Raw genomic sequence first — 17,140 nt, 5'->3', positions numbered from 1 at the left:
TTTTATAAAGGACACGCTATAGGTATAAGTATAAAAAAATCTAACCATGATTAAACCAGAAGGGAAACGTATTTAGATAACTTTTTAAACTAACAACTAAGCTACTTCGTTGACATTTACTAGTTAAGAGGTTCCGTTTATATAGGAAACCTCATATGATCTCTTTTCCTATTACTAGTACACTTCAAAGCGAATTGATAACACTGATAGTAGTAGCATGTTGTAATTGTAAAATGCCCTCAACAAGTAATGCCGAAGACAAGACGATAGGGGGCAGCAAAAAACTACAGATGTAGATTAATAAACCATTTGGCACCACAAGATATTGACGGCAGATTTAATAGACTTTTCCAACTTGTTTGCCAAAGCGTCATATAGAGAAACACTATATGGAATATGTTTACATCTCGCCATATTCACTGTGTACAACAGAGGAAAACGACTGAACTATAGAATAACGTCTGATTTTTAAGAATGTCATGGTTTCTATATTTGGATATGATTTGTAGGAAAATATAAATGGTCTTCATATTATGTTCTACACATTCTAAAGTTTTCTCACTTTTCTCGCAGGCAAAGTCGTAAGAAGATATCCTAATCTTGAACGCTATTTTACATCTTGCCACCTCTCGGTAGCATTCATTAATCGCACTAAAACCTTGACCAAAAACAAATTTGGAATACAATTGCTGTGTATTTGAAACTGGATCTCCCCCTCCACGGCCTCATTTTTGCCTCGTGGCGTGACCATGAAGCAATGTTTAAGGCGCTGGCAGTGAGATTTAAAATGCAAAGAGTCAGGTCTACCAGACACTGCTGATCTCCACTAGGATCACGTAACGTGCACTTAAAGAAACAACATCTGATTAAATCAGTCAGACGTTATCTCGCATTCACCTGAGATTATTCATTAATGGTAAGTTTTTAAACGGTAATACTGTCAATATTTCCATACGTATGCGTAGTACATCTTATTCTTAATCGATGGGTCTCTCTGGGTGGAATTAAACAGCAGGTGTTAACAGAATTTGCGTAGCTAGCAGAGGATATTTCAATACAATTCTATTAGGTTACTGGTAGGGTTTTGTGAACGCATAATATCTTATTGTGGAATTCATCTTTGGCTCTATTATATTGTTGTATCATTTCGAATAATAGAAATGTCAGAATTAAGTGGGATTTTCTGGGTTGCTACCTCCCGACAGAGGCAGACAGATTGTGTCTGAAAGAGTAGGCTACCTGAACTCTCCAGGGAACCGAAAACATTGTCTGGGATACAATTGACGCTTGGTCCCTGCATTTATGTGTCTGTCTGTTTACAAACATGAGGCTTAGGCTGGTTTTAAATTAATTCTGTGAGAAAACGATGTGTCTGCAGATCGGTCTGTTCAAACTTGTTAAAGCTCCCACTATAGCCTAGCCACAGTTAATATGTAATGTTTCCAGTAGACTAACAATGAAGGACATGACAAGGGGCTCTCTTGTAGGCTAACTTAAGACATTTAAAGATTTTTCTTTTAAATGGCCAGATTCTCTTTTAAAATAAAGATTCTCATTCTACAGTAATTATTTAAATAAATAAATAAAATTGCATCACATGAAAAAGCTCATAAAAATCCCCAGAATGAGAAATCATGGATGATAGGGCAGTTATGCCACATGTTAGTTATCGGTAGTAGGCAGTTGTAGGTGTTTTCATATTTGTGATCAATTAAATAAGATTTTGTAAGAGTTTGTGATGTCAGTGGCGGGATTTTGGGGGCGAGATGAGTTTGGTCTCAATCCAACTGGCCCGCAAAGTCCCGCTTCTGGCAGGCACCTTTGCAGAAGGAGAAAGACTGCAGCGTTTCTACAGACTGGCCATGGGCCACCATACTGTAACATGCAACAAACAACATTCATAGTTATAAGAGTAGATCACTGTGCTGAATTACAGTGAGATCATGAAATGCTTAATAATTGTGTTGCTTTGAACATGTAAGTATAAAAGATGAGAGAATTTACAGAATTATTGTAACCTACCTGGCAAATCAAGTTTTAACACTTCTCAAAAACAAAAGATATATTTTTAGCTGACTCACAACTGTATTTTTGTCAGTGGAACATTCATTCCAAGCTTTAACACTGATTCTGCATTGCAGTTGGTTGTTACAAAACAGCATCACATTGCCTCCAGACATATCCAGGACTTCACCAAAGTGAACCTATATCAAATTTCACAAATTAGGGTAAAGGCCGCCAAGTGGTTGAGTGGCCTGATGTGATTGTTATGAGAGGAATCACATTAGTGTAAATGTAACACTGCAGGGAGAATGAGGGACTTTTGGGGGCACATGTGTTTCAGGTTCACCATCATAATGCCCCTAAAAATCCTTATTGCTCTTGCACTGATCTCCAAACAGAAACAGTGTTTTATTAGTAGACTTTTATTTTTAAAAACATAAATTGTGATAGATCTAATTTGTTGCAGACAAAATCATTGATTATGAACTTTTAAATCCAATACAGATGGAGCAATCTTTTATTGCCCTCAGAGTACTACAGGCCAGTAGGATTATTAATTTGTAATTGTTTACACTGTACATGTGATAAGCTTGAGTTATGCTCTATGGCATGCAACAAGCCAATAAAAGCCAGCTCTTTAACTGTTTGGACACAAATACCATAGATTACAGTGAGACATTATTTTTAGATGTTTATCCAAATAGATTCCCCAAAATGAACTCTCAGTGATTTTAAAATATCACTGAAATCTTATGAACAAGTTGTTTATATTTCTTTCTGTATTTATTTTTTATTTGTCCCGAGTAATCTCAAAAGTATTCTGGCTTCTTTTAGGGGAAAAATATAGAATATGTTTCTTCACATTTATGAATAATTTAATAATTTATTTTAATTGATTAATTTATTCATGTGTTTTTAAAAAATCAGGTTTCTACCTGTTTTTTTTTGTCCACAATCTGCTAACTTGTAGCATTGGTAATGGAAGCAGACAGTGGGAGCATTTGGTGTTCACAAATGCTCATCATTTTTGCTCATCACACATTGCATTCAGTGTTCAGTTGTATTGTATGCCTCTGGGCCACTTGCTTACAGCGAGGGTGTATCACAGTGTGGTTTTAACTGTAGCTTACCAAATGCCTATGGCTTGCTGCACCTACACAGGTGGTTAGATTATTTGACTCTTGCTTAGGTGTATTTGACATATTGCTTTCTTCCATCTGCTGGCAACAGAAGCTTAGTACACCACCCTTAATTTGTGTCTCTGGTTGCGTCAAAGGATATGCAGTGGCCTTTTTGCCTAAGGGGAAATAGGCATGGAGAGAATAGATGAGCACTCAGAGAATTGCAGGCTGAGGGAGATCAGAGCTCCATAAATGGTCCGTCATTGTGCAGAATATTGGGGTGCATTCACACACAGGCTCGATCGAATGCAATGGTCATTTACAGCCATAATGCAGACACTGCCCATGGCACTCGCTGACACAGGGGCAGAGGAACATGGCTTACACTCACAAGAGAAACTAAGTGTATTGTCATTTTCTTCAGACAGTATTACACGGTCATCTTGTAGATGAATGGTGAGGGCTCAGTTTCCCAACGGTGGTGTGACTCTAAGTTTATAGTCACCCATACTAAATGTATTAACACCTTAAAGACCATTTCTATAGGTTATTATCTCACATAAGCAGTGGGTGCTTTTGATGTAACCAGTCAAAAAATAAATAAAAAATCAGAAATGGCATTGGAATGTATTAACCAGACAAGGTTTGCTTTACTTATGATGTTCATGGTAACTGGAGGGAGATCTAATGCTGTTTCCAGTATAAATTTACTGACACTTTTACCATGACTTTTAAACCATGTTAGGTTGAGTTCAGACTTTAATTCTAATTCTTCCCACAGGCCATTCGGGCCCTGAATCAGGGAAACTAATAAACTGTGGGGACCACCACCACCATGTAACATAACTGTATATCTGTATATATATATTTATATTCAATTACCTTGTTACACAACAATTGTAGATATGTTATTATACGAAATGGATTCATACATTCTGTAGATTGTGTACATATATACACAACCATATACATTGTACATTGTGTACATAATCATAATATACATATATTGTACATACATTGTTAATATATTTTGTACATACATAGAATATATATATATATTTATCTTGCATATATATATTTCACATATAGAGAATATCTATATTTCTCTATGCACCCCTGTTTTCTTTTCCTCAGTTTGGACAGAGCACTCTCCACCATTTCACTGCGAGTTATACTGTGTATGACTATGTATGTGACGAATAAACCAAACTTGAAACTTGAAACTTAATTGTCAACAAGATGTGATTCCAAGAATCTTAGGAGGCTTGCAGCCATTGGTTTGGAGAGTTCTGTTGTAACTTGCCACACTGCAAGACCATGAAATGTTATCTTACTCTATATCCAATTAACCTCTCATAGATTTAGACGATAGTAATGGGATTTCTAAACCAGTTCAGTGTCTTTAGCACCTTATACAGTTGTGGATCAGAAGAGCTCATTTTAGTGATTGGGTCTCCACAGACCTATTTATAGCAACAGCGATTCAGCACACAAACTTGAAGGAGGCCAGGCCTTTATCCTTTACTGATTCTTCTGGTCCTAAATATTTATTTATTGAATATGTGCAAATTTGTAAATTTTCATAATAGTACAGATTGTAATACCTTGTGTTTACAACATTGATCTCATTGTGACAACAAGGGATGTATTGCACAAAAACATTCTGTATCATTTTTTTCTCAATTACAATTACCATTTATAGTAAATTCATATTCATATTAAAGAAAAAATATATAAGAAGTCTAAATTAAGGAGGAATTATGGATAATTATATCTTTTAAGAAAATGTAATCTGGAGAAAATTTGTAAACTCTAAAAATAGGGAGGAAAATACAAATTCTATATAGCCAGAATTTTGAATTTTGACATTTTTTAGATATATATAATATTAAAATCTGAAAATGGAGTTTACTTTGCAATTAGCTTTTTTATTAATCACCTTTGGGAAGTTTACCCCTGGTGAATAATATATAAAACTTTCTGACAAGGACTGGTAAACGTATATTTGCACTTTATCACAAAGAATAGAGGCCTCTTCATTTCCTGAAATATTTTGAGGTGATAGTAAATCAGAGACAATAATTCCATACAACTCACTGTGTGGTTAGTTATTACTTTTATTTTTAATTTAACATCTTAGTCCCTCCTATGGTTTATCTCCTGTTAAACTGATATAAAAGATTACAGTAACAATTGGAGATAAATAGATTCAATAGAACTACAATATCATAAAAAGGCATGCAGAGCTGAACTGAGAAGTCGGAGCTGTGTGAGCTTAAATTGACTAACGTAGATTTAAGAGGAAATCCACAGCAAATGACATCTGCACATATAAAATACTGAGTTCCTGAATATTGAATACTGTATAATCAGCATTTAGCATTTGATTTAAAATGTACTGATAATGAATTATTGATGTCAGTTTTATTGTTGTAATGTTCATTTTGTTTAGAATCTACTGGAGCAAATTACATAAATATGAACAAAATTAAGAGTTTATTCCTCTTGCTGTGATGAGCCTTAGTTCAGGCTGTATTTAATGAGCGGTTCAGCTGGTTAAGTCATTACTGAAACCTCACACAGCCAAGTAGATCCTGCCAAACTGAATGGACTCCAAATGACACTGTGGACTCAAACTCTTGTATTATTGCTATTTCTGAACATGAATAATGAATTCATATTTCTGACATACATAGTGTTCCATATAAACCTAAGTAGTGCAGATGCAGCAGTGTTAACTTTACCAAATAAGACTTGTTAGCACTTACATAAGGAGCAAGTAAAGGTGCCCTAGATTGTTCCCTGATTTTAATATTTTTAACCCAAAATGCATCACTTTCCTGATTTCTCATTTAAATGCAGTTTGTAGTATTTTTTTTGGGCTAAGTTGTTAGAGTAAGATGGAAGCTTTACACAACTTTAATCAAAATTGTTTACAGATACCTGCCATGATGCAGAGAGTCTCATCAAAGCAAACCTATCCAGTGACTTTACAAAAAGTTAGACAACTGTTCTTCATGGAAGCTGGAAAATCTCAGTTCTTCCACTGATTGAAGAAGCATCAAGCTGTACTTGTTTATTTTAGAAAACACTTAAGTTAATCTGGAATGATGTCCATCCACCCATACTGCCTGAACCCTCATATCACTGTGTCACTGTAAGCCACGTGAAGCTTCAGAGAGGTGGTGGGCTTGTAAGGCAGGGAAAGGCCTTGCATGCAGGACATCCTGAGTCCACCTTCTACTCTGTACTTAACTGGACCATCCCTGTATACTGACTGAGAACCATATACAACAAGCTCAGCATGGGTTTGAACAAGTATGTGGCAATATCTATTATTTTTGTTTTTTTTATTCTTCCTTATTACCTCTAATGCTAAATAATCAAGAATTGGAGAATACTCAATAATGTTCTAAAAGTACTATATACTGTAAGTTGATATGATGCACACAGGGCAGTGTGAAAGATGTACACTGCAGCACCATTTCAGTGGTGGTTTAAGGTTTAGCGGATATAGACAGTCACCTGTGCCAGAGTAGATTCCACAACCAGGCTGAGCAGAGAATAGAGACCATGACAGTCTTGGGAAACAAACACAGAAAGGATACCATATTCCTACTTGCAGGCATGCACTGGAATACTCAGTTGTATTGAGAAACCTGAGCCAATGCTTCTTCCTTTTTTTCAGCTCATGATGCAGCAAGTGAGCCAGCAAGCTAAAGCATATTGAAAAATCTGACATGACAAGTTGCCCTCATGCAATGCAAGAGGGATATGTTTACCCTTCACCCTGCCTCCATGGTTATATTTAGAGTTCAACAGGAGGCAGAGTGTAAATGCACTTCCACTGGTATCTGACACAAGTCACAGGTGGAGCACTCTTCTGTGACCAATACTGTGCTTCCTGTAAAGGCTTGTTGTGCTATCAATGCATGCTCACTGTCAAATACTGTTTTTCTTCATCAATTGAAAAAATTTCTGCACAGTTATGGTGACGCAAAAAGTAGAGTCTTGAATTGTTCCAAATACCATATATTTAATGGGGTGCAACAAATCCTTCCTTGAAATTTAGCTCGAGACCTCGACAGAGCTGTAATCTGACACATGCTGTGGTCTTATGTCAAGGTCTCTATTCTGTCATAGCAATGACAATGATGGATGTCTCTATAGCACAGGGTCCAAAGGTCTGAGTTAATCACCAACAACTGAAGAGTTCCATGCTCAGATAGCTTTTCAGCACTCAGGAAAGCAAATTGACCTCAGATGGATTGACTATAGTCCTCTGTATTCAAATATTCAGCTCCCAAGTACTACATGGAGCAACAGTAATGCACACTAATTGAGTAATTATCACTTGTACAGATCAGGTGTAGTTAACATTGTCAGGATCATACATGCAATACAATTATATATGCAGTCACATTAAGTATATATGCTGTCACATCAAAAATGAAGGGATACACAAGCAGGATATGAATACATTTCATTTTCATTCTCAGCCAGATTAAAATATGTTGGCCTCTGTTTTAAATAATGTATTTTCTTAAAATAAAAAATGCATACATTTGCAATTATACATGGCATATATATATATATATATATATATATATATATATATATATATATATATATATATATATATATATATATATATATATGAGATGAAATAAAAAATACTTGTAGGCAGTAAACTCTTTTAACCCTACCACACCTCCTGCACCTCCTGTCTATGGGAGTTCGCTTCCTGAATGAAGAAACCATCTGCACTGCTGTGGCACTTTTATCAGGCCATAAAGAACTTATCTGAAAATCCATGTTTCCTTTTCACAGTCACATTTTTACTTAGTTCAGTGTGGTGTGGCATGTGGTTGCCAGAGTTGCTGGGGGATTGGAAGGCGGTTGTGTGCAACAGCACTAGTCCTCCAGATGATTGCCAGAGCCTGGAGACATACCGTCTGGTGACTCAGCACAAAAGCCCCATGGAGCTCCTCAGCTTGCTCCTACGTGCTGGTCTGGGACTAATAGCTCCAATTAAGTCCCACATGAAAGATTTGCCATAAACCTCAAGAGCCCACAGGTCACATTAATGGACTTTCCCACAATTAAAAGGACATAGGTTAGATAATAAAGAGTAAATCCAAAGTTAGTGTAACAGCACAGGAATTAGATAAAGGAAATAAATGTTTATTTGCTGGGTTTGTAATAGCATATTTTCTCTGGCTTCACAAGCCTTGTTCTAATGAGCTCCCTATATATAAAGAAGGTTCCACACCAGGGTCTCTAGTTACTGATAGATATGTTACCAATTAGTTCATTAGTTTGTCATATGTAGGGATCTGGCATTTAGGCTGATCAGAATTATTCTGAGGCTATCATGAGTCCACCGTGCATTAGCTACATGCCAGTGGCACAGCAGATTTCAGTAGACCGTACATCCAAAAAGCAAGGAGGCTATGTGAAGGCAGTTCTCAAAGAGAGATTTAGTGATGAACTGAAGAAACCATACTGGCTTTTCGTTCTATACTTCAAATACTACAAAAACTAGTTGCTGAATCAATCAAACCTTTGTATGATTTGATATTGAAGATATTGATTTCTCACAGAACTGGCATAAACATGATCATTTCAAAAGTAAGGCATACCAGCAGTACCCTAGTCATAACAACTTGTAACTTTTTAGTTTGTTTGAGGTAATGGTCTTAGATATTTGTGGCCTTAGTACACATTTTCAGTGTCTGCTCCCTTGGCTAGATGAAAGATCAAAGGGGTTGAGAAATTCTTAAGAAAATGATCACTTAAAATGCTAAGAATGTTTTGCAAGACTTGAATTTTATGATCCATGCATCCTTTTCCTGTGAGGAGATCACTCCACAGCCAGTAGTCTGCATTCTTTGTCACTGTAGTGCTCTTTCTGTGTGGTGAATGCATGGTCAGGGGGCATCAAAGTGTTTAATTCTGTTAAACAGATTTATGGATTCAGTGTGTAAGCCAGAGACAAGACAAGACATGCATACCTAATTTGAGAGAGCATGTAGAACACTGATTGGCAGAGTGGCCATTTAAAGATCATGTTTCTCATTTTCCCAGTGTCTAAAAGAAATAGAAAGAGTTTAATTTTTTCTTAGTTTTGGTTCAAAACTGGTGAGACAGGTTAAGATATGAGTCATTGTGGACTGGGGAAAAGGGGAACCACTTCTAAAAGGATTCACAGCCCTTACAAGTTCAGACATTGCCCAGATTATTGAAATCGCACTTTTTATATCCAAGTTCATTTGCGAATTGCACAGACATCGACGTTCTTTAAGATGATCTCCTCTGCGGCTTTTGTTACGTTCTTTTTTTAAATTCAAGTTCGCAGGAAGTTCACAAGATGTGGTAGCGAGCCATAAACGCATTTAAGAGGTCGCTATATCATTACACCCCCCCCCCCCCCCCCCCGTTTTATATGTATCCAGTTACATACATATCAAGTTTTGGGGTAATAAACTGGGGTTAAAAAAGGTTGTAAGCATATAGGATTTTGTTTGTAGGCTTCAGTTATTTTAGTGTAGGCATATTTCGTACATGGTCGAGCGCCAGGAGCCTTTACTTGTGTTTAAATAAGGTAGAATGAGGATTTCACTAAAACATTAAGCATGCAACTTGACACTCTACGCGGCTTGAACCTCTTGGGAGATGGAGTGTTTGAAATGTGCAAAACATGAGTTTTGTTCCCAGACAACTCGAGTAACGAGTCCACAGATGCGATGATGCACCACCCCGTGAGGCCAGGCTCGGTGCTAGGTGGGAAACTGTTAGCAAGAGGTGTGCAAACCCCAATCGAATCTGAGGACGTGGGAGACGCAGCGAACTGATATCAAATTAAAGAGTGCTACTTTCGCCTCCTCTCTGTAGATTAGAATGGTTCGCCAAAAAGACACCAGGAAAAATATAGTTTGATTTGCGCAGAAATCCTCTCATAAAAGCACATAAAATATATAAGATATGTTGATACATTTCCCTAACAACGTGTAGCTAGATCTTCTGGGGTTCAAGAACTAAACGATAAACAGAGAAAGTAATTAGGTGTTCTGGTATTATGAAACTAAATGTTTAGGTTTATACAGTCGTTAAAAATACACAGTAGGTTACACACCCCTCAAATTTAAAGCCCCGCTAAGATGAATTGCTTTTAAAAGCATGACGAAATAATTTGTAAATGATTTGATAGGAGGCATGTACCGCACCACGGTAACGAGAAGTGAGAAGTTCATGGTGTGCTGGAAAATGCATGAAACTATGTTATACTATGTTGTATTACATTTGGAAAAGAAAGTAAAAATAAAAGTTGTGGCAAGTTCAAGTAAGCGACATCAGTTTTACCTAACGCTACCGGAAAACGCCACTATTTGGAAACGGTCGACTTCACATGGGTAATTTTTACCTTTTAAGATGCTTTTTTAAGTACTCAGTAAGAACACTTGTAAATAATTGTAGAAAATAAAACAGCGAGTAAAAAAGGTTATCCAGTATTTAAGTGAGTCCGCCTCACCACACTTCTGTTTTCTTTTCTACAGTGACCGTGGAAATGTTGGAGTTACTTCCTGTTCAGTCACGTGAGAAACAACCACGCGCCTAGCAATACGCCGCTAATGTATCCTGTGTGAGTAAAGGCAAGTTGTGAAAATAGGGCTCAAAATATTACCATACATGACTAAAGAGAATACAAGCGCGTGGTTAGGCTGTGCTGTAACCCTTTTATTTATCGCACAACATCGTTAGGCAAGCAATGATCGAGCACAAATTAAGATTAATTTTAATGAAACCATTAGAACCCTTTCTGAGGTAATTGTAGGTGCTCTAAGCACTGGCGCATTATTTAATATGAGTTTTCAAAATATTTTATTTGTTAGGAAACTGTTATAAGCTGTAACACACATACGTAATTTATGGTTAATTATTCATGGAACCTTTGTAATGAATTATTTATGCTACAGCAATCTGCTGTTATTTTCCATCTCTCTATTTTTAATTTTGCTAAGGTTTCTTTAATCCTCTTTAAAGACATGCACAGCTGTTGTTTGTACATACATCAGGTTATTAGTGACTTGGAATTTATATCAAACACCTGATCTACAAACTGCCATAAAACTGCCAATTATCATCACATTTTATTGATCAAAACCAAATAATAAAATGTTGTTATATTGGGATATTTTACATGTCAAGCAAATAATTCCAAACAAAACAGGTGATGGGTGGGAAAAAAAAATTAAAGAGAAATGGGGGGAGGAGGGGCGTTACAGGTTACTAGTAGCCTGGAATAAGCATATGAGGGTTAAACATGCAATTGCAGGAAATTACTGGAGTAATATGCTGTAACTCCCACCGGCTGGGAGTTAAAAAAAAAGTCCTTGTACAATATACTTACTTAACAGCATCTGTCCCAACAGGTTAAGAAAATACATGTAAGCATGTTTTTACTACATTGTGGAAGTATCGTATCTTAGGTTGTAAGAGGAGTAAGTACTTAGAGATGGGCTTAGGTCGTTTTGTTGCAAGGAGTTGAGTTAGGTGTAGAAAAAAAACAAAACCATTGTGTCCCACTGGTTGTGTAGAATTTCAAGATGCACTCAAGTGAAGTAAACAAGCAAACACACAGTGGTGAAATCAAGAGCCTTTTCTGTCACCCTGCCATGTGATCACACAGGCATATGACTTCCATTACTTCCCCACTCATTAGCCCATGATAGTAGGGAACAATTGGGAGTGTGTTTGTGGAGCTTGGTCCAGCTGCCCCAGGTTCAGACCACAGCTCACCCACTTTCACCCCGTTAGACATCAGCCAGAGAGGCACCTCATATGAAAGTCTCATGCATGGGGGGGTGACAACATACAAAGGGCACCTCTATACTTAAATAAGACTTTTCATAGCAAGCACCAGTCCATTAGTCAGTTAGTTAGTGTATGTAACCACACTATTCTTAAATTAAATCCTCTACACTGGGGCATGCAATGAAGTTATTTTAATAGCTATGTAAGTAGGCAGATGTTACAAGGCAGAAGTGGAAAAACTATTCCTGCACCTAAGTGGGTCGGCAACGTGGGAACACACTCGTGAACTGTGTGTGTCTGGGGGGGGGGGGGGGGGGGGGGGGGGGGGGGGGGGGGGGGGGGGGGGTCAGGGGGGAGATACATGACTAAGAATCATCATTCCCTGTTAGCCACCAGATACTGCAACACATCAGATGAGTTTGAACTTTGGCTTAGAAAGGCTATATGAACTACAGGAGTCTATTGCAGTAGTCTGCTACTCATACCTGTTAAATAGACAGGATTTGAATGTGAGACCTGTGGCACACAAACCTTACAATGCTCATTTTAATGCAGTGAATTTATTGAACAGTGAGTAAGCCAAGTGATATAGTGTCATATAACTGCATACAATTATATGTATCAGTATTGTTATATTGTTATGCTGTACATTTTGTTTAGTGTTGCAATGCCTAACAAAATTATTAAAATTTAAAAAATATGCAATTGTGTCTTTATTATGTATTGCCTTGTCTTTGCTTAAGGAAGAGTTGGTGCATGGTACCATCTACTGGTAGCTTTGTGTATCTATTAGTGTCATCGAGTGCGCAGCCTACAAACACTTCTGCACTGTGCTACATCGTTCCACTTTTAAAACCTCCTTTCACCTGAACAGGACATAAGAAGCGCGTTATTATCTAATGCAGTTGTATGTCATCACCTGTTAATACCCTGAATGGAAACGGGGATAATCACTGCAAGCAATCTACGTGAAGCATTTCTTGGGCCACAAGGGGGAGCTAGACTTCCCGTGTTTTCTTACAAGAGCATCAGTTTAGCAAGTCTAAACATTCTCAGCATTCCCTGTATATTAACACATCCATTATGTTTAGAGCTAGCAACTGATCACACCAGTTATGGTAACGATCAGTGTGCCAAGGTTTTGTTTTCTTCAGTTTTCGTGTTAGGTAATGAGCTGTAACTCAAAGAATGAATAAAAATCTAGCAATATTACATACTATTCATGCAGTTCCAAGAACATTTTCCATAAAGGAAAAGGCATAGACACGTTTTTAAAAGTAGATTTATTACTTGAGAAACCTAAAAATGCCAAACAGATAATTGAGATAATAAATTAAACTTTGACAGAGAATTTGACAAATTCCCAAGTGAGATTTAAAATGGACAACAATGTAGGAAATATCCAAGATCCGAAAATCATTTGTGTAAATACTAGTATTGAGTTTTCTTCTGGATGGTTGGCTTGATCACACTATAGACTCACTTGTACACTAGAGCCTGAGACTCAGTGGGATCTTTGGCTTTGATTCACAAGGAGCTTTTAAAATATGGCAATATATAATTATATTCTGAGATCTGAATTATTTGATCATTTGATATTCATTCAGAACATCTTTCTAGACTGTGTCGTTATTTAAGTAATTAAAAAGACATCATAACCCTTTGTGACTGTATTGTTTCTAAGGATCAGTTTATTGTCTTTAATTAAATTCCCCTTAGTTCTTGACACACCTAGTCTGGGTATTACATGCTGGAGCTATAAAGAAATGACTAAAGCTTGTTATTATTTACTTCTACATGTCCAAGCACTATAACTTTTCTGTTTTTCTTTTATCTAGGAGTCATGTAGCATTATAAAGTGTCAATTCTGTTAAAGTTATAAAATCCTTGACTGGATAGGTCAAGACATCTGCCAAAGAGCATAACATTCACAATGGTAAACATTTTTTTCCTGTGGTGAAGCTAAAACTGGTATAGTATAAAACAGTATATTTGTATTAAAATGCAAATGGAAAATGGGTGAATAAACACACAGGCATCAGTAAATATTGCAGGTTGGATGTTCATATCCACACAGAAAGTCTGGCCACAGCGCATATTTGCCAGTGAAAGGGGCCTTTCCTAGACACTTAGCAACTTCTTGGTCACATTGGCACAGGATTCGCTCACATCTGTCTTTTAGGGAACCTGAATAGAAACCACATCAAAATATTAGTGGCTGTTTCATTAAAAAAAAAACATTCGTATTTATAATGACAGTGAAATACTGACATTGAGTTAGATTAACTCAAAGTTGTTCAGGTTATGAACCCTCTGGTCTGAATTTTTAAAGTTTATTACAAATTAGAACTACTTAATTTATTTGAGTGTCACAAACATTTTAGCCACATTAAGCACATGTTAAAATGTAACACCATGCCTGCTTTCTATAGAACAGACTGTAAACAAGTTCAAGGGTGGTGCTTTCACTATGTTTTTAGGGGTTATGCAATGACTTTGGTTTGTATGGGCCTAAAAATGGGTATAAGCCTCCCCAGTTAGCCACAGACCCACAACACCCTCCCATCTCTTATAATGGATATGCTGTGTTCCAATTACATCCTGAAACCAAAGGGAATTACTAACAACGAGATTCAGGGCAGTGGCAGATCTTGCATTGCTGTGTTGATATTGCTTCCCTCAGCTGGTTCACATGAATGTGGCCGTTATTTTTTGACTCTTCTCTGAATTCTAGGTTTCATAGTAGACCTCTTGAGCAAGACGTACCACAGTCAGGCACCATGTCTATGCAGGTCCACTGATACTGGTCAATCTTTGTTTCACAGCCTGCAATTTCTGCATCATCGTAGCAACAGTCATGTTTGTGACAGCACCTATGAGTACAATAGGAGAGGCTGCAGTTTAAACATTACAGGTTACTGGTTCTCATAGGCTCCATTTGTATCCAGAGCAGGATCACACTGGAACTAAGGGATGTTTTATCCGATTGGTTGCAGCCTTTGCTCTTGAATGGAAAATGTATGACAGGTATATGATTTTAATTGAAGCAAAAGGACTTGTGATTCTAGTAATGCACCAGGTCTGAACAGTTCACTTGGGAATTGTGGCTATATAACAAAAACATTAAACAAACATTTAGGTATAAAACATCTCCCACCCTAAAATCAATCCTCTTTGTGTGACTATGCTTTCATGACATACTGTCATCCCAGAAGGTCTGGCTGATGGTACAGAAAGCACATGCTACAGAGTTCCTGCTGAATGAGCAAGGGCAAGGGATTGTCTTCTCCAAAATATTACATGACTCAAGCATGAGTTTGATTTCTATTGAAGGCCATGTCCCATCCTTGCAAACAAAGATACAACACAAAAATCTTATCATTCAGCTCACATAAGCTATTTGTCATCTATTTTTTGAAGATATTTCTTTGGCACCGTAACTCTGTGTGGTGGAATGAGATGGATTTAGTGGACTCCATTGGCTGTTATTATGATACTGGAGGATGAAGGAGCTGCCATGGTGTGTGTGGTGACCTCTGGGTGGTGCTGTTTCCAGATGCCCGAAACCTAGCTATAGACTGTATAGCTACAGACTGCATACTGCACTTAACAATGGGCTTCTATACTCAATTGCTAAGAGAACTTGCTAGGTTTGAGAACTAGCATCACAGATTGGACAGTGTTCAAATCAAAACAAACATCTGGTATTGCAACTCTGTAATAACATGAAGGTTCTGTAGTGTAAATGCATTATTGGTATTAGCCTGACTCAGGTGTTAGTGATGTTGTCATACCAGTCTGCCCTGTCACGGGGCCAGCCTTGCCCCCCAAGGCCACAGTAACATCCATACATTATGTAGACCAGGGCAGGCCTCCCTGTGCTGCATTCGATGGTTCCTGCCAGCTCCAGCAGCCCTCTCTTACTCCGGGGTGCTCTCTGGGCTACCACAGAGGCCATACCTACTAAAACATAAGTGCAAATGTCTAGAGCAGAGTGATACTTTGACCATTACGGGGTACTTGAGAGCAGTGTTCAAACAAGTCTGAGATTTCAATTACAGTGTGAAATAATCATTACACTTTAGCTTTGGAGAAAAAAAAATTAAGGCAGTGAACAGTAAATGTTCCTTGTTATATGTAACACACTGTTACATGGTTATTACCATTTTAATATACATTGCCACATGTATGTGTTTAGGCTTGGAAGGCACACTACACATGTCTATTCTAAGTGGAAGCCTTTCATGTTCACTATTTTCTGACTTTAACCAAATAACCAGGTGAATTTTCCAAACATGACAATGGTGATCTCACGTCAAAAGACCTAAGACCACCATAAATGGGCTTTCAGCCAGTACTCTGTAATACAGATTTTAAAAATTTGGTGTCATATGAAACTACATAGAATGAGCATATATATATATATATCACTGCCTTTTATTGTTCTAAAGAATACCATGTAATATGAAACTACATTGAATGAGCATATTTATCATGCCTTTCATTGTCCTAAACAATACCATAGCAATCATCAAACAGTAGCTAAGCCTAAACCTGCCTTCTGTATCAATTAAACTGTTTTAGAACATCAGCATTCACAGTCTTAGCTGAAGCTATAACGCTATCGCTCATTCATGATAATGGGTACACAATCCATTTATGGGTCCCTGTACCAGAATCTAACAGGTGGAACAGTCTACACAGAGGACACAAATTATGTACAAAAAACTTCTCATTATGTCTAATGGAATCCCCCCCAATATAATTACATATTTAAAAAATAAATAAATAAACAAAACAAAACAGGAAAACACTAGTTGGCTTTAAAGTATGGGAAGAACAACCAAAACTGAAAAGACTAACCTGTGGCAAGCAGGAATATCCAATACAGTGCTGTCATTGTGCAGTCTGTTCTTAGAAGTGCAACAAGAGCCAGTGTATTTACACAGCTCTAAGAATGAACAGGCATGTTTGGTTTAAAGCTTTTTTAGCTGCTGTCTTGGATCTCCTGAGCATCATATCTTTCAGAAGCCTCCTGTAATCGTTGTGCTTTCCTTTTACACTTATAGACCTCAGAGTTCCTTAAGACAATACCCAAGAATGATCACATTTCAGGGAGTGTGCATCATGTCTTTCAGTCTAAATGGGCTAGGTTATGATTTTAAGGACGGCCCACAAGGCAAGTGATGTCCTAAGATATG

The 17,140-nt window shown here is 37.4% G+C and overlaps 2 protein-coding genes and 1 long non-coding RNA gene across 4 annotated transcripts in view; 1 reads left to right on the top strand and 2 right to left on the bottom strand.

The window, feature by feature from the left end:
• Window positions 1-768: 768 nt before the first annotated feature.
• zc3h7a (zinc finger CCCH-type containing 7A) overlaps window positions 769-17,140 on the top strand; it is a 29,826-nt gene continuing 13,454 nt past the window's right edge. The window contains exon 1 of the mRNA XM_027019919.2: window positions 769-916. The gene's annotated coding sequence lies outside the window, so the exon portion shown is untranslated. The remainder of the gene's footprint in view (window positions 917-17,140) is intronic.
• Window positions 8,289-12,206, bottom strand: LOC113584783. 2 transcript variants are annotated; one of them, XR_003411495.2, is made up of 3 exons: window positions 10,549-12,206; window positions 9,140-9,215; window positions 8,289-9,036 (listed from the first exon to the last, which is right to left on the bottom strand). It is a non-coding gene; the product is annotated as an uncharacterized LOC113584783 (long non-coding RNA). The 2 variants fall into 2 exon arrangements; XR_003411462.2 differs by having other exon boundaries at window positions 8,289-9,215.
• zgc:92162 (group 10 secretory phospholipase A2) lies at window positions 13,321-16,859 on the bottom strand. Its single transcript, XM_027021113.2, has 4 exons — window positions 16,803-16,859; window positions 15,734-15,902; window positions 14,706-14,812; window positions 13,321-14,126 (listed from the first exon to the last, which is right to left on the bottom strand). Exons 1-4 carry the CDS (start codon window positions 16,837-16,839, stop codon window positions 13,978-13,980), a joined length of 462 nt encoding a protein of 153 aa, XP_026876914.2. The 5' UTR covers window positions 16,840-16,859; the 3' UTR covers window positions 13,321-13,977.

Source organism: Electrophorus electricus, chromosome 8 (genome assembly GCF_013358815.1).
Source record: "Electrophorus electricus isolate fEleEle1 chromosome 8, fEleEle1.pri, whole genome shotgun sequence".
Classification (NCBI taxonomy): domain Eukaryota; kingdom Metazoa; phylum Chordata; class Actinopteri; order Gymnotiformes; family Gymnotidae; genus Electrophorus; species Electrophorus electricus.
The sequence above is the reverse complement of the archived record's forward strand: the minus strand, read 5'-3'. Positions and strand labels throughout refer to the sequence as shown.